Here is a 21,476-nt window from a genome sequence, read left to right as displayed (position 1 = left end):
TACAACCACCCTATGGACCACTAGCACTGCGTATGTAAACAGATCTGCTACCTTTAAACACATTTAAAATCTACTTAAATCATTGAGGAAAGATGCAGCTTTGTCAAAAAGATTGCGGATGAGGACCCAAATGCAGGCGACAGTAGGCAGAGCAATAAACTTAGAAGGATTTATTAATCAAACTGAGGTTCTTCCATAAACAGGGCAAAGAAGGCATGACAAAACACAGAAACCATACAGGAACTCACACCACAGGGAACTACGAAACAACAAGAACAATATGCAAACACAGGACTTAAATACACACAGGATAACAGGTCACAGGTGGAACCAAAATACAATAAACATTAGGATAGGCTGGGGGACTAAAATGACACAGGTGGAAACACTGACAAATTACAAGGCAGGAACACTAGGCACAAATACTACAAAAAGAAACAAACCAACAGTCAGGAACACATGAGCAAATACATACAAAACATACTGAAATCAGTGAAATGACAGAAATACATCCAGAAGTCCAATATCAAATAAGGACAGTCAAAGTTCACAGTCCGAGGAGCGGACTGCGACATAAACTTAACGCAGGCACATAGGCAACAATTAAACTGAGGCTAAAGCGTAGCAGCATAGATATAGGGGTTCCAATTTAATGGAGCTAGATACTGAGAAGATACTACTAGACATGATACTGAGAAGATACTAGACAAGATACTACTGACATGATTCTGCTGACAAGATACTGACATGTTACTAGACATGATATATACAATGAATGTCAATGATACTGACATTATACTGACCATGATATTGACATGATACGAGACAACTGACAACCTGTTACAGCACAGTAGTGTTCCTCCCAACCTCTCCGTCAGTGGCTTCTCCTCTCCTCACGAGGTCAAGCACAGGTATCATGTTTTTTAACACTAGAAGGTCTGAAATAAAATCAGCTAAAGTTGCATGTGCTTAAATTCACATTTAGATTTTTTTTCAGATGTCAAGATTTTCTGAGATGATAGAATGGTGATGGATGATGATGCTCTTCTGAAAGCTTCATGGGCAAAGATAATCAACTTAAAAATAATTTAAAAAACGGTCAAAATTACCTCTCAGACCTTCTAGTGTTAAGGAATCTATACAGACTTGTAATGTCCCAGGCAAACGTGACTGTGACAGGTGTCTGGAATCAGAGCCAGCCCTTACAAAGAGAGATTGGAAAGCTATAAAATTTTATGTCCATAACAAAATTACATCCCTAAAGAAGAAGATGTAGAAAACTTTACGGCTGCATTCACACTGTTAAAGTGCCTCTCCACGGCTTCTTTCTCTTCTGGTTCCCATTTCCGAGCTAAAAGAGAAATGAATAACAGATTAGTGTATTATAAGGTAATCGTTTTAGCCTAAAAGCTACAATTATTTCTACCACTGACTATAGATCCGGATTTGGCCATTTTAGTCATGTTACTGTGTTTAACAACTGATTTTGTAATTAATCACCATGTTCCGATTAATAGCTGCCAAAATTAGTACAGTAGGAAAACTGAGCACCCAGTGCTAAGGAAGCTACCAGAGGACACGCACCTGTTGTACCTCTCAAATTGATAAATATGACAGCTGTAAAGTGGATAGTTTAACACGAGCACGAAAAGAACCTCCAGGATATAACATTAAACAAACTGACAAAATGTTAGCCTTTAAGAAACAAAGTAATGTTGAACAGGGATAACGAGCCCCCGCCAGTTAATCACAAAAAAACCCCAACCAAACGCTATTTTGTACTTTGACAGACAGACCCAGCCAGGGACCCAGGGACACAAAGCTGTTGCACCACTCAAAATATCCTTACCTCTTTTTGGCTCCTTCTGTCCGGCTCCTGCTGGTGCCGACCCACTCCGTTTAGCAACTGTGGAATGACAAGTAGAACATTCTGTTAAGTGCCACAGGTAGGCTAGGTAAAGCTACAGGCGTTGATTCTCCTAAGGTACTCTGGTGCAAAATGACACATGCCACAGACTGACCGACAAAGCCACTTGTACGCTAGGACCTGGCTGAGGGAAAATAAAAGTAAAACCCTGTCCAATATCCTTACCTCCTGTTGGCTCCGTCTCCCCATCTTGCGCGGATCCACTCAGGTCAGCAACTATAGAATGACAAGTCAAATATTATGTAACTAGATGTGCTAGAGATGATCGTGTCTGCTGTCTCTCCCTGTAATATCTGTGTGTCAATTACAAATGGCGACAGTTGTTAAAGGTTTGGCTGCCTCCAAGCTAATGACTGTGAGAACCAGACAACTGGCAGGAACAGTTTATAGTTTAAACAGTTTAGGATAGGCAGATAGAGTTGGGGTGCTGTAAAGATGCAACAAGATGTGGAGATGTAATGATTAAAGCACATACCTTCCGTAATCTCCTCAAATGTGTCCTGACTGGCCTCAAGAGCGGCGTCCCCCTCAAGCGCGTCCTCCTCAGCATAGGCCTCTTCATTTTCGGATTTGGATGACAGAACGTACTCCCCCTCTGCCGATAAAAGTTAATGTGACGGTGATAGTGATTGGTTTGAGGATGTGGCCACAGAGTGTGACACCATAGAGAGACCTGTCCAACTTTCGAGAGACAGGGAAGTGGTAGTAACACCCAAAACGCTTGCGTGTAGTAACACCCAAAACGCTGTCCTTAAAGCCTCTGTGATTATTCCTGCTGTCGGAAAAAAAGCCGATGGATCTCGGAAATACAGTAAACGTCACTTCTGTGTCTTTTGTGAGATGCCAATGTTGAAATTGTCAAGGCATTTGGAGACTGTTCACCGCAAGGAGTTTGAGGTTGTAAAGGCATTCAGCTTTCCGAAGAATTCAAAAGAAAGGCGACTACATATAGATCTACTCCGAAACAGAGGCAACTTCGCACACAATATCGAAGTCTTAAAAACAGGCACAGGGACACTGGTCGCAAGCAAGCAGCCAAAACAAGATTTGACTGCCCAAGAGTACATGCATTGTGTCTACTGCCAAGGGTTGATGACCAGATCTGCACTGTGGAGACACATGAAGAACTGCAAATTTATCAAACCAGACGTAAAGCGACAACCTGGAAAAAAGAGAGTTCAAATGTTGTGTGCGTTTGCTGAACCCATCCCCGATGGGGTGTCCACTGATGTCTGGGATGTCTTGAGTAGAATGAAACAGGATCAAATCGCAGATGCAGCCAAAAAAGACTGGTGTATTCTCGAGTTGGCTAAGTCCCTCTACAAGAAGCACGGATCCGACCCCGCAAAATATGACTACATCCGGCAAAAGTTGAGGGAGCTGGGGAGACTTGTTGTTCATGGAAGTGACATCACACCACTGAAGAGTATCAAAGAGTACATCCTTCCAAAGAACTTTGAGCTCACAGTGAAGGCAGTGAAACAAAAGAGACGAGAAAAGAGAAATCTATCAGTCTTCCAGTGAAACTTGGATTCAGCCTCAAGAAAATCGCTATGCTTCTGGAGAGTCGTGCTCTCATTCAAGGTGACAAAAAGGCAGCGGAAGAAGCACAAAACTTCCAAAGGATCTACCACGCAAAATGGAATGAGGAGATTTCCAATAAATGTCAGGAGACCCTGTTGGAGGGAAAGTTGAATAACCCTCTGGTCCTGCCTCTGACAGAAGATGTCAAAAAGTTACACGACTTCCTGCAGGAGAAGCAGCACCAGTACATTGAGGACCTCAAGTCTACGTCGTCGATGGAGAACTGGAAGAAACTGTCCAAGGTCACTCAAGCTCTGGTTCTGCTTTTCAACCGTCGCAGACAAGGGAAGACGAACAAAGTTCAGCTCACATCATTCTTGTCAAGAGACAAATCATCCACTCATGAGGACATCAACTACGCTCTCTCTGAGTTTGAGATAAAGCTGTGCAGTCACTTCTCCAGAATTGAAACTAGAGGAAAGAATGGCAGGATGGTGCCCATTCTCCTAAGTCCGTCAATGTTGGAATCACTTGTCTGTCTCTGTGAATGCAGAAAGGAATGTGGCGTCCTCGACGATAACCGCTATCTATTCGCCGTACCAGGCGCCATGTCTTTCTATCGCTCGAGTGCTCTTCTCCGAGAGTACAGCAATCTGTGTGGCCTCAAGAATCCACAGGCAATTACATCTACCAAACTGCGGAAACATTTGGCAACTCTGTCCACAGTTCTGAACCTTAGGGAAACTGAGATGGGGCAGCTAGCTGATTTCATGGGACACAGCATCAGAGTACATAGCAAGTTTTATAGGTTACCAGAGAAGACCCTTCAGCTCGCGAGGATCAGCAAGGTGCTGATTGCCATGGAGCAGGGACGAGTTGGTGATCTCCAAGGGAAGAACCTGGACGAAATCCACATTGATCCAAATGGTATGGAGTTTCTGCTGTATTAACCCCTTTTGGTGTTGTATCCATTATGCTATACTTTAGCTGTTGAAAAATAGCAGATGTACAAGCTCATAGTGCTGCTGTGAAAAGCTATGAGCTTGTGTGTGTGTGTATATATATATATATGCCATTTTATAAAATTCTTGAAAATGTGGCTCAAATCTTTGAATATATATTCTTTCAGAGCAAACGTTTAATCCTAGCGCTGTATTTTATACCCTCTTGTTTCCGACAGCAGGAATAATCACAGAGGCTCTAAGGACAGCGTTTTGGGTGTTACTACACCCAAGCGTTTTGGGTGTTACTACCACTTCCCTGTCTCTCGAAAGTTGGACGTTCTGTCATCCAAAGAAGACTGATCGGTGTCCAAATCTTCATCTGATAAATCTTGGGGCAGGCTGGGGGGAAGACTATTGTGCTGTAACAGGTTGTCAGTTGTCTCGTTGTCAAGGGAGACGGGCACAGGACTGGGCGGGCGCAGAGGAGGTGGAGGCCAGAGAGAAGAGGCTACTGGAGGGCATGGGGGCAGCGTCATCCAGCCAGTTGAGCGGCGACTTGCTGGTCGAATGATCTACAGGGAAGAGAGGACAAGAGCAAAGATTAGTATAGGAATAATGATATAATAATAATAATAATGATATCATAACACTATGAACACAATCCCTGTTACCTTCGTGAGGAGAGGAGAAGCCACTGACGGAGAGGTTGGGAGAACACTACTGTGCTGTAACAGGTTGTCAGTTGTCTCGTTGTCAAGGGAGACGGGCACAGGACTGGGCGGGCGCAGAGGAGGTGGAGGGCAGAGCCGCAGACATGGGTTTCACCTTCTGCAAGAGAGGACAAGAGATCCAGTATAAGTCATTTTACACTTGGTCGCATGCTGAAAATAGCAGATCTACAATCTCACAATACGTCACAGCGCGACACGTGAACTTGTAGATCTGCCATTTTCAGCAAGTATAAAATCAGCCATTATGACGCCACCAAGGCCTGCCAAAAAACATTTAGTCGACTAAATAAACTGTTGATATAGTAGACTAGAAATCGCATGACATTTAGTCGACTGCAATTAGACTAAACATTCCAGGTAACTAAAATGTGACTAAAACTAAATGAAAACTACTCAAGAGACTTTTCACATCCTACCCGGTTTGCATTTAACCACCTCCGCAACAGTCCGTCCATCTTGCTAGTACTTCTACTCCAACATTAAACTGAAAAACAAAACACACACAGTCACCCCCACATACTCCTACTCCACTTTATAAGACTCTCCACTTCTTATAAACTTTATAAGAACAGGATTATTTTGTTGGGCAGTAAACACTCCAAGGAGCTGTGTGTGACATCACCTTCATGCGGAAGCTAATTTAGCTAAGATAGGTATACGTCAGGGGTGGGCAATTATTTTTCCCAAGGGGCCAAATGAGAAACAGAAAATATTTTGGAGGGCCGGGCCAAAAGGCTGAACTTAATTATGCATAATATCAAATTTATTTCTATATAAATAGCAGTAAATGGCATTGTTTGGCAAAGCAATGGTAAACTAAATGTGAAACATTTGACCCAAATTATAGGCAGAGTGACTATTTTACATCATGATGATGTACAATAAGATCACCCCTCACTTCACATGGGTGTGATTTTTTTACTTTCTACTTTCTACGTTTCCTTTCCCAGTTGAAAACTATGTTTTTGTTTAAGTTACAAGTCCTGTAAATACTAGCATTTTCTTTTAACAATGAGAACATTAGAGGTAGCTCTCTTAATAGTTCCATTCAGAGGACACTGGAGGTGCCACTTTCACAACCCATGGTGCGCTGCTTACTATCGAGAGATGAGTGTTAAGTCACAACCATTAAACAATAACGTTCTGAAAACAATAATAAGCCAACCAGTAATGGTATTGTTGAGACTTGGCAGCCTGGCAGGCGCTGTATGTTGATGTGTGCACGTTCGTTCTGCCAGATTTACTTTGTGGTACAACGGTGTCGATCGACTCGTGTGCCGAAAACAGACGATCCACAAGCTCACGGCGCACCGCCCAAGCTTTCTGAACTTCAGAAGCATGCAACATTCTGGGCGCAACAACGCCATACGGCAGCATCTTAACTTTATTGGCGAGGCGGGTTAAATAAAGCAATGAAGCATAATGGGATTTAACTTGTCCTCCTGCAAGGGAGTTTGGTAATCAAAGCATGCGCCTAAATAAAAGCGATGCTTTTACCCATAAGGTAATTAGAAAGTATGTTTTATTTTCGGATTATCAAGTAATCTTTCACGGGCCGTACAATGCCCAGGCGTTCATATCCATTAGCACTGGTTAGCTGTAGGGATGTTGCACACATGCCTAAAATTGCTCTTATTTGCGCCGCCCAGCTTGTCACACTTCAGGCTGCATGAACAGCGCTCTGGCTCTGTTTTCTGCCCCCTCAATGTCCCCGTTCTCTGTTGTATTTCAATGGCTAGTTGGCGACAAGCCTACAACGGTAGCGTTGCAGTAGTCAAAACGTAAGCGAGTGACAGGCTGACAGCGAGACGAGATTAACACATGTCGATCGTATCAATGCAGAGACCTACATTATTAAATCCATTATTGGCCATTTGGCCTGGAGGGAGAACGTTTACAGCCGCTGTCGCTTCCTCCTCAACCTCCTCCTCGAGTCCCCACACTGGCACGGTAGTTACGGCTATCAAGTTAGCCATGTGCTATCGATGTTTGAGGGTTTTCTCGTCAGCGAAATGTCAACAAACAGAACACGTACGGTGACATGCATGCTGATCTTCCTTAATAATAAAAAAAGGCTTAGCCCATGCGTCCAGTGGCTTTATAGGTATAACTTGCTCAGATCTGGACTGGATTTATTTATGTTTTGGACTAGGTACTGTAGACGCGCAGATGCGATGCGTTGTTTATTGATGATTAAGCCTACAACAATTTATTTATATTGTTAAATGTTGCTTTTTAGTTTGTCTTTTAAAAAGGAGCATATATAAATGTATACCATTCGTCTACCAACTTTAATTATAAACAAGAAGGTGGCCGCACATTCTATAATGTGTTTTACAACATCTTACAAACAATTAAAAGCTATTGTGAAGCTGAATAAAAATCACTTTTACCTGGAAGCGGTTGTCACTGGCAGCATTCTCCAGGGCCATGACGGAGAATGAGCCTATGAAAAAATAAAGGAAGTCAGTCACTGGAATAACAATTTTCTTCTCGTGCACCAAAGATGAAAGTTTGTCCTTTACTCCAAACGAAACGACGGCAACACAATTTGGGTGAGCGAGGCAGTATAGCTACTTACAACCAAGTGCAGTAAATTCACCCCCTCCCCCCACCTATCTGCTGGAGAGGTTTCCAATCGAGGTGCTCATTAGACGCAATTCAACACAGCTGCGCGAAATTGTCTAGCTCACACTAGTATTACTAGGCAAGAAAAGCCAAGAATGCACTATGTACAGACCTGCACAACATCAAATTAAAAAAAATACAGTCAGTCCAAGAAAAAAAAAAAACAGTCCACAGTGATTTAGGCTTGATGCCTGTATATATAAAATATAATACATTTAATAATATAATAAAATACTTATTTTATTTGGAACTTTATTGGTATTGTTTCTACTGTTTTACCACAGGCGAGTTGTGGACTAAAGCATTGTAATAGTTAGTTGAACTGTACAAAAACAATCCGATTCTTATGATAATTACAAAATAGTTCGAAAAGTTACCTTCTCTCTTCTCCTGCCTCCTGCCTCCTTCTTCCTGCTTCCTTGACGGTGACACCGTACGAGCCTTCAGGCTGGCGGGGGTGACGTGTGACTGGGGGGTGTCACCTTTTACCGGTACTGTAACCTGCTAAACTCGCGCTGATTGGCTAAAGTGACACGTGATAGGCAGACTGGGGGGTGTCACCTTTTACCGGTACGGTAACCTGCTAAACTCGCGCTGATTGGCTAAAGTGACACGTTATAGGCAGCACGGCATATTATTGGCTATAGGTGTGTGAAAATGCCTGAATTCACACACTTCTGCAGTTGCATAGTTTTGGTCAGTAGGGGGAGCATATTAACACACTTTTAACACACTTTTCATGATTTTCTATCTCTGTGGACACTTTTTTAAAAACCAAATAAATTTGCCCTAGGAATACTAGAAACTGTTTTTCTATCAATTTAAATGATAATCCTTCTGGGGACCAGGATTTTGGTGCCCACAAGGATGCAGGTCCCCACGTCGTTTGTGTGTAGTCATAGTTCGATCCCCACAAGGTAGCAAAAGCGCACGCACACACACACACACACACACACACACACACACACACACACACACACACATAGCTCTGGTCCATAGCATTAATGCTTCGATTCTGCAAATTTCTTTCCTGCATTAAGGCTATGGGACTTTCCCTATTAAATCTCAAATCGAAATCAGACCAGCCTCTCCTCTTTAGTGGAAATCTCACGAACGTTTGACCTACTCACCAATACAAACACGGGTTGTGTCAATAGAAAGCCTACTTTCCTTAGTGGACGCACTCTGAGCCCCCCACCACACGTATAAACGGTACTTTTTGGCCAAAAAGGGATATTTTTTCACCGGAGGAAAAATATCCTCTATGAGGCAGTTCTCTGGGCAATATCAGTAGAGGGCGCAGCGGAGTAACTAAAAATGTTTTTTTTCCGGTGGAAACAAAATCCCTTTTTGGCCAAAAAGTACAGTTTATACGTGTGGTGGGGGGCTCAGAGTGCTTCCACTAAGGAAAGTAGTCTTTCTATTGACACAAACCGCCTTTGTTTTGGTGAGTAGCAAAAACGTTCTTTTTATATACACTAAAGAGTAGAGGCTGGTCTGCATTCATGCGAGCGGCGGAAGTTGAAAGTAACATAGCTCTAAGGCACGCATTAGAGCTATGGACCAGAGCTAACACACACACACACACACACACACACACACACACACACACACACACACCCCACAGTCACACACACACACACACACACACACACACACACACACACACACACACACACACCCCACAGTCACACACACACAGGTCAGGGACGGCTGTCCCTTATTCACTTCATTATCCCCTGCGGGCAGTGGCTGCTACAGCCATATTAACTCCTGAGCTGTGTGATGGAATTGTTAGGTGGGAGGACATATATAGAGCTGAGGGCTGTGGACAGACCAGTGCTGCAGCTGCTTGCTGTTCTCTGTCTGTCTTGTTTGTTCCTGATTTCAAGGTGAGGGTTTAGCTAAATGCTTTCATCCTTTCAGCCGGTACAGTGTCTTCGCCAAGAAGCCCTAAGACTAATTTATACTACTGTAGTTTACTACAGTTCGCCGTTGTTGCTCGTTGGAAATGTGTCTTTTCAGAAAGTGAGGGTATTGTGTGATGAAGTATAAACAAAGCTTAAAAACCTGAACTCCAGCCCTCCCTGTCTTTCTTTATTTTTTAAAGCTTAGCCTACCCTAATTGTCCATTGTCACGAATAGCTGAATATAGGAGGGAATAGCGACCCTCAAAAAAACTCAAGTGGAGTTAGGAGGTTTTCGCCAAAGCACTTTTTAATACTTTCCATTGGTTCAATGTGTTTAGGGGCTCTAGCCCCTCCTATATCCAGCTATAGTCTCCTAACACAAACATTCAACTCTACTACTCTAAAAAAGGGGAATTACACTCATTTTCAACATTTTACTATGTCAATAGTATACCTTAGAGCTGTTGTGTGGAAATAATAGAAAAGTTCCTCCATTCTGTGTTTCTTAGTGGTATTCCCCTTTTAAGTACAATTACACACACATTTTTTTGTAATCAATATCAGATAAAACGTTTAAGATTTTATATTATGCACATGCCATGGTCACATGGTTACAGTTTTATAATCAGTTTTGATGAGTAAACCTTTGTGGAGATCTTCTCAGTTCTCATTGTATACTATAGTTACTGCCATTCAGGATGGACAATTAAATCCATTTGGATTTGGGGAGAAGTAGTTTCATAAGGGGCTGGTATGAAGTACTTGATATAAACAGAAAACGTTCAGTTCACTAGTCTACAGCTGCCTTCATTTTAGCTGATTGTCTGTCTGGCAGGCACTTAACAAGCGATCGTTAACTGTAATATTAATATATATATATATGTTCAAACTGTGTCTGTTAGAGAGAGGGGCAGAGAAGATAACTTGATTTATACTTATATTCTCCACTCTGATAAAGGTACATGTTCGATATGTCATGCAGCCTTATTTATTAGCCTATATTTTGGCTATTTTATTTTTATTTATTTTATTATTATGAAATATCGATTTTGGAGACTCCCGTGATTAATCGGAAAATCTATGAATCGGCGGCGTCCCTACTTTATGGCAGTGTTCCTCCAAGTGTACAGTACGTGTGGTCATTGACTTACAGTAATGACAGCTGTAGAGCGATAGTTATGTCATCATTAAGAAACAAATCATTGAGGGGCTCCATTGAGGCTGGACGCCTTTTTGGTTACAGGATCATAAAACCTATTTCTGGGATGTGGGCACATTCTGCCGTTCGTAACTGTCAGCAGCGTGGCAGTGAAACACGTCTTGTTTGGGTGTAAAAGCTCAAACAAATCTTTTATGAGTCTACAAAGTCTGCCTCTCCTGAACATTACACACGTCATCTCTAGCTCTGTGGCTTTTATTGTTGTGTCAGAGAGATGCATGTTTACATTAGTTAGATTAAACTGACAACGTACACAGTAAAATCCATAGCATTAATTTTAATTTATTTGTACGTTTTCTGATTAAAATGAACGCTGATGATTTTACTGTGTAGCAGTTAAGTCATTTTTATATCAATCACTGTGTGTGTGTGCGTGTGTGTGTGTGTGTGTGCGTGTGCGTGCAGTTATAGCAATCTACTCGGGAGACTGTGTTAATTACAAAGACTAGAATTCTGCGGTCCTTCGGCATGCTCATCCTAGCGCCACGCGTCGCAAAAAGGAATAAGGCAATAGTGGGAGGGCGATACTCAATACTGTTTTTTTGTTTGTCTTTTTTTACTTGGAAAAGCAAACATGGCAATGTTTTCATATATCCAGTTGCTTGGAAAGTGCAAACTTGGCAACCTGGCTGAGTGGCCCTATTGTTTGTTTTGCTTGTTTTTATTTCCGTATAAAAGCAACGCAAGCATGGCAATGTTTCTATATACCAAGTTGCTTGGATTTCGTAAATGTGTCAACCTAGTGGGAATAGTATACTGTAGTCCTCTGCACTGTCCTGTCCTGTGCTGCACTGCACTGTACTGTACTGTACTGTACTGTACTGTACTGTACTGTACTGTACTGTACTGTACTGTACTGTACTGTACTGTACTCCACTGTACACGCATGCACGCACAGAGAGAGAGTGCAGTGTTTTGTTATTGTAAGTGTATGACACACACAGAAACACAAAAAGAACACCATGTGTGTCTTGTTTGTGTAAGTGAATGGAACACACACACACACACACACACACACACACACATTTAACATCTTTATTTGTATTCACATTTTACAAGAAATTTCTTGTGCACACACACACACGCGCACAAATACACACACTGCTCATTCAGACAAAAACACGCACACAGTCACATGAGGGATTGCTGTTGTTTTCTTTGCAAGTGATTAAAAGGGAGAAGGGGTTCGAGGTGATGAGAGGACATACAAGAGGGCTTATTATCATAGTTTTTGTTTGGTCTTCCCTGCTCATTGTGTGAGAAAGCTTTTGGGTCTTTCCAATGAGTAAACAGTCTACACTCAATGGTAGATCATTTCATATTCTGCTCTCCAAGTGGATTTATGTCCTGTGAGTATAAATGTAATTTATTCTGACAGCAACATTTAGCGTTCTTACCCCTTGGTCTCATCTGTGATTACCTGCATGTTGGCCGAAGGACAACAACATTTTGGCAGAATGGAGAAGATGCTCTGGACATCCCTGAAATGGGATTTGTGATGTAGTGTCAATCTCAGAGGTGTTGGAAAGTGATTTGGCTACGGCCATGAGGCTCTGCTCTCTACAGTTGTCTTGCCCTCCAAACCTAGGGCAAAGGGATCACTTCACTTTTGATTAAATACCCATACATACTTTGACAGACTATAAAGTGAGAATTACTGTAATCATTCAGAAAATGATAAATGACATTCAAATGTCATTAGTTATTTTCTGGATCATTAACCAAATTGATCACATTTCTCATATATTGTAAAACAATCCTGTGTCCTCAGTCTCCATGGTGTTGGGCAGGAACTTTCCCCTGCGCCAAGTCAAAGCACTTTTTGTAAATTTACCAGAATGGGCTATATGCAAACGGAATAACTCTGCCTACTTCCGGGCCACCTTACCGATGATAAGGCTCTGTTACATTTAGTGTGCAGTGGTTCTCAAAGTTTTAAATTTCAAGGACCCCCATAACTCTGAAAGTGTACAAGGGTGCATGTGTTTGGTCCGATGTACTAACAGTAGTGAGTCCGACACCCTACCCAAAACCCAACCCTAAACCTAACCTCACAGGAAACCACAGGTTAGTTTTAACCTGCCACGGGTTGGTTGTAACCTGCCACATATGCCGTGAGCCACGGGTTATTTTTAACTCGCCACATGTTTGTTTTAACCTGCCGTACAACCCGTTAGTTGTAACTGGCAGCGCGTGTCGGGAGCGACGGTGTAGTCAAACTATGCACCCCCACAATAGCAGCACCCTGACTCTGTTTGACCAGAATAGAACAGAGCCATCACTAGTATGAGCGGCAGGGCTCGACAGTGCGACTAGGTTGTTGCATTTGCTACAGAAAATAGCACCGTGCGAGTTGTAAAATGTAATTTGTAGCACCGGTGCGACTACAGAATTTGACCGTTCAATCGTGATCAAGACAAGGCTCTGATAGAGCAAGTGCACATTCTATAGTCGCATTTCTATACCTACATTTATATTCTGTAGTACAGTGGTGTCGTTCGCCAAAAAGAGCAGATCTTCAAGCTAACAACGTGTCGAGGCTCAATGCGGCGTTCATTTGAAGATCTATGCCCCTTTGCTCCCACCGCCCCGCCCCTCCCTGTCTTGCTGCTCTGTGCTCTTCCCTGTCACTGCTGTCAGCAGCGGCAGACAGAAAAGAAGACAGAGCTAACGCGGCAGGATAGCATTAGCATGATAGCACAGATTCTGAAGGAATTGCTTGGACCCCGACACGTTGAATACTAAAGTTATTTGCAAAGTCTGTTTGTAATGTTCAAACGTAACTTGATATAACTTTTAACCAAATGCGGGTGAAACAGCATGCAGCCGTGCACGCAAAGAGTGCACGCGCACACGCACATGGAGTGGACGGATTGATGTTTATCAAAAACAACCCTTGCTTAGCGTTTGCTTACAAAAGCATGTGTGCAGAGTGAATGATAATACGAATGACCGAACTGGCTGGATACATATCAGTCTGTGTGACCTGCGTAATGAGCAACGGAAAAAAGGCAAAGATCTGTCCCCACACCACCTCCTTCCGACTCGCCGAGGTTTATCCGAGGTTTCTGCGTAGCAGACTATAGCTTAGTAAATCAGTAGCCTACTGTAGCTGATATGTCCGATGTTCTGTCTGAACTGAAGCAGTCAAAGCCAAAGAGAATGTTTCAATACTAATTCACCATCGAGCAGCCTCTGCACTGAATGTCAGTGTGTCACAATCACATGATAGAACAGCAGGATGAAAACGGATTGTCTGTCTGTCTGTCTGTCTGTCTGTCCGTCTGTGTCTGTCTGCATAAAAAACAAATAGTCTATCAGCATAAAACAAATTGGTTATATAGATTATATAAAAACAAACATAAAAATGATATCCTGATGAATATCAATATTTTGATAATTGCTGAAAAGATATTGTGATGTAATATTTTGCCATTATGTCCCGCCGCTACCTCATATCACTTTATTAAAGATAAATCACACCTGTGTGAAGTGAGGGGCACTCTTATCATCATACATCATCAGAAATCATCTCATACTGGCCAATCAGAATGCCTGTTGCCTGTGATTGGTTAGCTGATTTGCTTGTTTACATATGACATAAATTTCCCGTTCAATGTCAATGACGTTTAATGTTTTGATGTTTAATTTATGTCATATTTAGCTGTTCATTGTCAATGGCAAATATTGAGATGTGTGTGGGGACAAGATTTAGCATACATTTGACATGAATTCCCCTTTCATTGTTAATGGCAAATTTTTAGATGTGTGGGGACAAAAGCTGTATATACGTAGGTGACTACATTTCAGCCAATCAGGGGAAAGTGTTGAATTACCTTTGGAGCATAACGCCGAAGTATTTGCAGCTTTGATTCCCGGAAATCCGGCGGGAAATTAGTCCCATGGTTTGTTGTTGAAGAGAAAAACATGCCGCCGTTACGATGCGAAAACGAAGACGGCCTCCACAGCATGTTGTAGTCCAAACAAACCGCCCCGTTCACATGCATTGAACTCATTTTCCCAGAAGCCCTAGCAGTCCAGAGCATGGCTTGAGCATGGCTTTTCGTCATCATAACGCAACGGCCTCGTCACCAGGTCCGCCACAAATCTTTTTAACACCATCGTGGCCCATGGCGTAAATCACCGTCAAGTTCAAGTGCACGGCCATGTGCCCGAGACGGAGATTGATAATCTCCGTCAAATTAGTGCTATATGAAAACTGATCGCATCGCTCTACAGCCTAGCATGCTGACGATGGGCACATTTTATTAATGGATAAATACTGTAGGCCCGGGCCCTCAAGGTGAATGAAACACATTAAACAAATAGCGTGTTTCGCATATTAAACATGGATTAGACACGCCTTTTATCCACCGTTTGGCTTCCTCCCGGGGGACACAGGTATTCATAGGTGATGTTTTGACGTGTTCTCTCGTCCATCTGCTCCACAGAGAGACGCTCATGGTCATGAATGGTTCCATGGCGTGAACAGAGAGACGCTCTAAAAATAAAATAAAATAAAAATATATTCTGATGCGCAGTCCCTGCAACCACTCGCGAACAGAGAGACGCTCTAAAAATAAAATAAAATATATATATTTTGATGCGCAGTCCCTGCAACCACTCGCGACCACAACCCCAGAACTAAAAAAAAACACAGCATCCATACACCCATACACTGCAATTGGCAATGGCACTGTAATTCGCAGATGGGTTTGTAAATAGCGCATTTTATTATGGGGGGGAGGAGGGGAAACTGGTGTATTTGTATTTTTTTTTTAATACTGTTTTTATTCGGCATTTTTTGTATGACAATTTCAGATTTAGACAATGATAAGTAATTCAGTTAAGTAAAAATGAAAAAAATAACAGGCAATGTAAATGTTCCACATACAGTATAATAAAAAAGACATAAGTGTGATAAACATGAAAAAACAAAAAACAGTTAACCAATGACAAGTGTGAACAGACAAACAAAACAGACAACAGGACAGACACTCTTGCTCTCAAACTTCCAACATGTTGTTGTAAATTAAGTAAGTTACAGACATTCTTTTTTAAATAAGAAAAAATAGAATAAAGAAAAAACACTCAGTTCCTTTTCTTTCAGTTCCTTTTCTTTCTTTCCAATTTTCTATTGTGCTATCTATTGTGTAGGAGGGGTTAGCGTGCACCTATTGAAATATTCAATGAAGGGTTGCCATGTCTGGTAGAACCTATCTTCACTCCCTCTCAATTCAAACTTAATCTTTTCCAATTGTAAGTAGTGCATAACATCTCTCATAAGTGAAGTGTGAGTTGGAACCTGTGCTTGTTTCCAATTCAACAGTATCAGTCTGCGAGCCAGTAGAGTCACATATTTTACCATGTTATATTGGAAAGTAGACAGTTTGACCCCGGGCCCTATGACTCCCATAATTGCTGTCAGTGGATCCGGGTCAAAAGGTCTTCCAACAATGTCTGACAGTGATTTAAATATACTTTGCCAATATGACTTAGTTTTGTGCAATGCCAGAACATATGAGCTAGAGTGGCCGGCGACTGGCCACATCTGTCGCAGGCTGGATTCACATTTGGATACATTCTGTTGAGTTTTTCCTTTGACAAATGTAATCTGTGTAATATTTTAAACTGTATAAGACCGTGCCTGGCGCATACTGAAGAAGAGTGCAAAAACTTTTGAGATGTAGACCATTGCTCGTCAGTGATAGATATTCCTGAGTCGTTTTCCCAAGCAGTTTTTAAATACTCCAAGGAGGCATTATTATCTAAACATGAGAGAGAATTATAAATAATAGAAACACCTCCTTTGAGCAATGGGTCAGGTAGAAATATAGATTCCATTGATGAGTTGGGAGGTATGTTTGGAAATGAATCAGTGTGTTGTGTTAAAAAATGTCGTATCTGTAGAAATCTAAAGAAATGTGATTGGGGTAAATTGAATTTGCGTCGTATTTGTTCAAAGGTCGGAAATAACCCATCAATATAAAGATCTTTGAAGGAGTGAATACCATTTCTATGCCACACTTTAAATGATGAGTCAGAGAGGGACGGTAAAAAAGCATGGTTAGCGACCAGTGGTGCGCGCACAGAGCCCGGGTGCCAACCGAAATGCCTTCGTATTGAGAGCCACATTTTTTGAGAATGCGAGACTATGGAATTCTTTGGCAACTTAGTATATCTTGAGGCCACTGGGGAAAAGATTAAAGCTGACAACGATGTTGGGGGACAACATTGACCTTCAATAAATGCCCATGTAGGCAATTGATCTTGGAGCCAAAATGAGAGTGCACGTAAATTACACGCCCAGTAATAGAGTTTGAAGTTAGGTAATCCCATTCCGCCATCTGATTTAGGCCTCTGCAAAAAATCCTTCTTTATTCGGGGGTGTTTCTTATCCCAAATGAACTTGGAGATAATTTTATCCAGATTCTTAAAAAAAGTGTTGTTAACAAAAATTGGAATACATTGGAATAGAAACAGATATTTAGGGAGGACATTCATTTTAATTATATTAATTCGGCCGGCAAGTGAGATAGGAAGGTTCGACCATTTCGTTAAGTCTTGTTCAGTACGTTCAAAAAGTTTTGTATGGTTTTGCTTGAGCAAGTCGTTAAGTGCTTTGGTTACTATGATTCCTAAATATCGAGCCAAAAGTTTGATTGCCTTGTGTATTGATAGGAAATAAAACGCTTTTGGAAACGTTGACTTTATACCCCGAAACCCTGCCAAAACTCTCTAACATGATACTAGGAATAGATGTGGAAGGTTTGGATATGTATAATAATAAATCGTTAGCGTAAAGTGAAACTTTATGCTCTCTATCTCCTCTGAAGATACCAGTGTAGGTGTCTGAAGCACGCAACGCAATTGCAAGCGGCTCAATAGATAAGGCAAAGAGCAGTGGTGAGAGAGGGCAGCCTTGTCTGGTCGAGCGATTCAAAGGGACGTTTTCAGACCTGTATCTGTTTGTATGTACAGAAGCTAATGGATAAGCATAAAGTAGTTTAACCCAGGAACCCAGGACCAAACCCAAATTTTGACAGGGTCGAGAGGAGGAAGTCCCACTCGAACCTATCAAAGGCCTTCTCGGCGGCAAGAGATAACAGTATTTCCGTATCTTGGGGGGTACTACTGGGAGAATATATAATGTCGAATAGGCGTCTAAGATTAAAAAATAGATGTCTATCTTTTATAAACCCCGTTTGATCAGTATGTATCACAGTTGGGAGCACTTTTTCCAAGCGTGTCGCCACAACTTTTGCTAGAATTTTAGCATCAACATTCAAAAGACTCAGAGGCCTGTATGAACCTGGATTAAGCGGGTCTTTATCCTTTTTAAGTAGTGCTAGCTTGGTAGAAAGTTGGTGGGAGGTGGCCGGCGTTGAGAGATTCATTAAACACTTTAAGTAAAAGGGGAGATATGAGTTCAGTAAATGATTTGTAAAATTCAGAGGTATAGCCATCGGGTCCTGGGGCTTTTGAGCACTGCATTTGTGAGATTGCCTGATGTATTTCATCTAAGGTAATAGCTCTTTCAAGTTGAACCGTATGTTCTTGACTAATGGAAGGTATGTTTAAATTTTCTGAAAAAAGTATCAATCAAATTAGAATCTCCTAGTGATTCTGAAGTATACAAATCTGAATAAAAGCGTTTAAATACATCATTAATTTCCTGCTGATTAATAGTAGTTTGACCAGTGTTTGTATGGATCTCTGTAATTAATCTAGAAGCAGCTGATTCCCTAATTTGAAGTGCAAGTATTTTGCCCGCCTTATCCCCATGTTCATAAAACCTATGGCGTGACCGTGTCATCAAATTAGTTGTCTCATTTGTGGATAGGAGATTGAATTCGGCTTGAGTCGAAACCCTTTCTCTGTATAATTCAGGAGAAGGAGATTCTGCATACTGTAGGTCTACTTCAAGTAATCGATCAGTCAGAGCTTTGCCTTGTACCTTACGTAGACGGGAGATTAAAGCCTGTCGTGAAATAAGCTGCCCCCGTATATACGCTTTAAGTGCTTCCCATAGTGTACTTCTTGATACATCGGGTGTGTCGTTTGTAGAGAGATAGAACTGTATTTGGGATTTAATATCATCCACACACGCTTGCCTAGTTATTAGTGTGTTATCAAATCTCCAAGTCCTGGCCATATGTCTGTTCTGAAATGCTAATTTGAGGACTCGGGGACTATGATCGGATATTACAATTGCTTCGTACTCACAGTGTCTTATTGAGGGAAGAAGTTTTGAATCTATCAGGAAGTAATCTAATCTTGTGAAAGTGTGATGTACAGAAGAAAAAAACGAATATTTACGTTGAGCTGGATTTAAGAATCTCCATGGATCTGATAATTTAAATGTGTCCATGAATGTATTCACCATTTTAGCTGATTTAGTCAGAGTATAGGGTCTATGTGAAGATCTATCAAGCGTAGGATGAAGAATAAAATTCTGATCTCCACCTAAGATCAATTGGTGAGTGTCAAGGTCAGGCAAAGTAGCCAAAAAAGAAGATATGAATCGTTCATCGTCATGGTTAGGGGCGTAGATATTAGCCAGAACAATAGGACAATTATAAAGCTTTCCAGTAACTATAATATATCTGCCGTGTAGGTCTTGGATAGTTTTATTTAGTATGAAAGGAATGTTCTTGTTTATAAGTATTGCTGTGCACCTGGATTTGAAATTGAAATGAAATATTTGGCCTACCCAATTTCTTCGTAGGCGGTTATGATCCTGATTCCGTAAGTGAGTCTCCTGTAAAAAAGCAATTTCTGTCCCCAGCTTCTTTAAATGAGCCAATACATTGCCACGTTTCACCGCTCCATTCAGACCTCTACAGTTCCAAGTAGTGTATTGAACCAAGCTTTCCCCTCTTACAATATTAGAATTTGGAATAGAATTAGCCATTGTATAAATCAGGAATTAATATAAAAAAAGGACTGAGTGTAAATGCTGACATCAATCTGAATTCGGAATAGGAGTGCAAGAGAACAAAAACAAAAACAGAGAAACACAAAAACACATTAAAACAACAAACGGGAGAAACCCCAAAACCCTCCATGCCTGCTCTCAAATAGCAGTCACAGAAGAAAAAGCCTAAGCTAACCAGCTTTCTATGTCTAAGACACAAGCAGCTATAGTGAAAATAGAGAAACAAAACAAAAACTACAATGGGAAGACCTTAGCTAACCGTCCATTGTTATGTGTATTTGTATTTTTCTAATGGGTAAACATAAAATGTATCCAAATGGCCATCCCTGCTTGGACATGCAGGGCATAAAGCACTATAGTATACTAAGGGCAGACATGTGTAAAATAATACAGTATGCATTCCAAACTCCCAGTAGCATTCAGAATAAAGTGTTTATATGGTGATCTATAGCGATTCAAACAGTACAGACCACCCCTCCATTCATTAATAAAGTGTTTATATGGTAGATCTACAGCGAATCAAACGCTACAGACCACCCCTCCATTCATTAATAAAGTGTTTATATGGTGATCTATAGCGATTCAAACAGTACAGACCACCCCTCCATTCATTAATAAAGTGTTTATATGGTAGATCTATAGCGAATCAAACGCTACAGACCACCCCTCCATTCATTAATAAAGTGTTTATATGGTGATCTATAGCGATTCAAACGGTACAGACCACCCCTCCAGACCGGAATGAAAAAAAATCATTCGGAATGGGATGTTCTATTCCAATTGAGGCGTTTACTACATGAGCATTTTTATTCTGATGACTGGAATGAATCCATTCATTCCGAATGAATTTCTGCATGTAAATATGGGGCCAGTGACTCCCAACACACACACACGGCTGGCTGACATTCAGAGCTCCAATCATTGATGGTCAAATCTGGTCACATAATGTCAATTACTTACATGAGAGAAGAAGTGGTGGAGCTGTTTTAGCAGACAGTTTGAGGGTCCATTGGTGGTATAAATTTTTTCGCACCGACACTAAACACGTATATTTTACCCAATGTAAAATGTTACATTCATTCTCTCTCTCTCTCTCACACACACATAATTCTCCAACTCCCAGAGGGCCGTGCAGCAGCAGAGCTGGGAGAGAACTCCAACTCCCAGAGGGCCGTGCAGCAGCAGAGCTGGGAGAGCACATGGCAGAGCAAACAAACAGTCCAAGGACAGACAGAGAGCTGAGGGCTGGACGGAGCTGGACCCCAAGGACTGACCGGAGACAAGTTAGTCACTGTTTGGACATTATTCTCCCTTTGGGACGTTTGGTGTTGTCTTTGCAAACTGCAATACACCTGAGTTCATTAAACACACCTGAGTTCATTAAACACACCTGAGTTCATTAAATACACCTCTCATGATGACTTCACTAGCCTGCTCTGTAGCTCTCATGATGACATCACTAGCCTGCTCTGTAGCTCTCATGATGACATCACAATTATGTTGTTATCATCATCATAGTATCTGGGAACCCAAATACTAGTACCATGTAGCCTATACCATGTGGAACCCGGTACCTCCACACAGCCTGAGCAAGGCTAGAAATCACCCCTTCCCTACCTCCCCCTGGTGGTGAGATAATGCTATAATGTGATGTA

At 41.6% G+C, this 21,476-nt stretch overlaps 1 protein-coding gene and 1 long non-coding RNA gene across 2 annotated transcripts in view; both read right to left on the bottom strand.

Moving 5' to 3' along the window:
* Positions 1-250: 250 nt before the first annotated feature.
* Positions 251-3,382, bottom strand: LOC308326819. The gene is made up of 4 exons (XR_013965133.1): positions 2,403-3,382; positions 2,093-2,143; positions 1,850-1,906; positions 251-1,351 (listed from the first exon to the last, which is right to left on the bottom strand). It is a non-coding gene; the product is annotated as an uncharacterized lncRNA (long non-coding RNA).
* A 1,766-nt stretch (positions 3,383-5,148) lies between these two features.
* LOC308334487 (protein NLRC3-like) overlaps positions 5,149-21,476 on the bottom strand; it is a gene marked incomplete at both ends in the record, with an annotated part of 28,398 nt that continues 12,070 nt past the window's right edge. Inside the window, 3 exons of the mRNA XM_080791277.1 lie at positions 5,149-5,223; positions 7,520-7,572; positions 8,132-8,202. Coding sequence (XP_080647403.1) covers positions 5,149-5,223; positions 7,520-7,572; positions 8,132-8,202 — 199 coding nt within the window. The remainder of the gene's footprint in view (positions 5,224-7,519; positions 7,573-8,131; positions 8,203-21,476) is intronic.

This window comes from Protomyctophum bolini (genome assembly GCF_963924005.1).
Source record: "Protomyctophum bolini genome assembly, chromosome: 2".
NCBI classification, from domain to species: domain Eukaryota; kingdom Metazoa; phylum Chordata; class Actinopteri; order Myctophiformes; family Myctophidae; genus Protomyctophum; species Protomyctophum bolini.
This window is presented reverse-complemented; position numbering and strand designations above follow the sequence as displayed.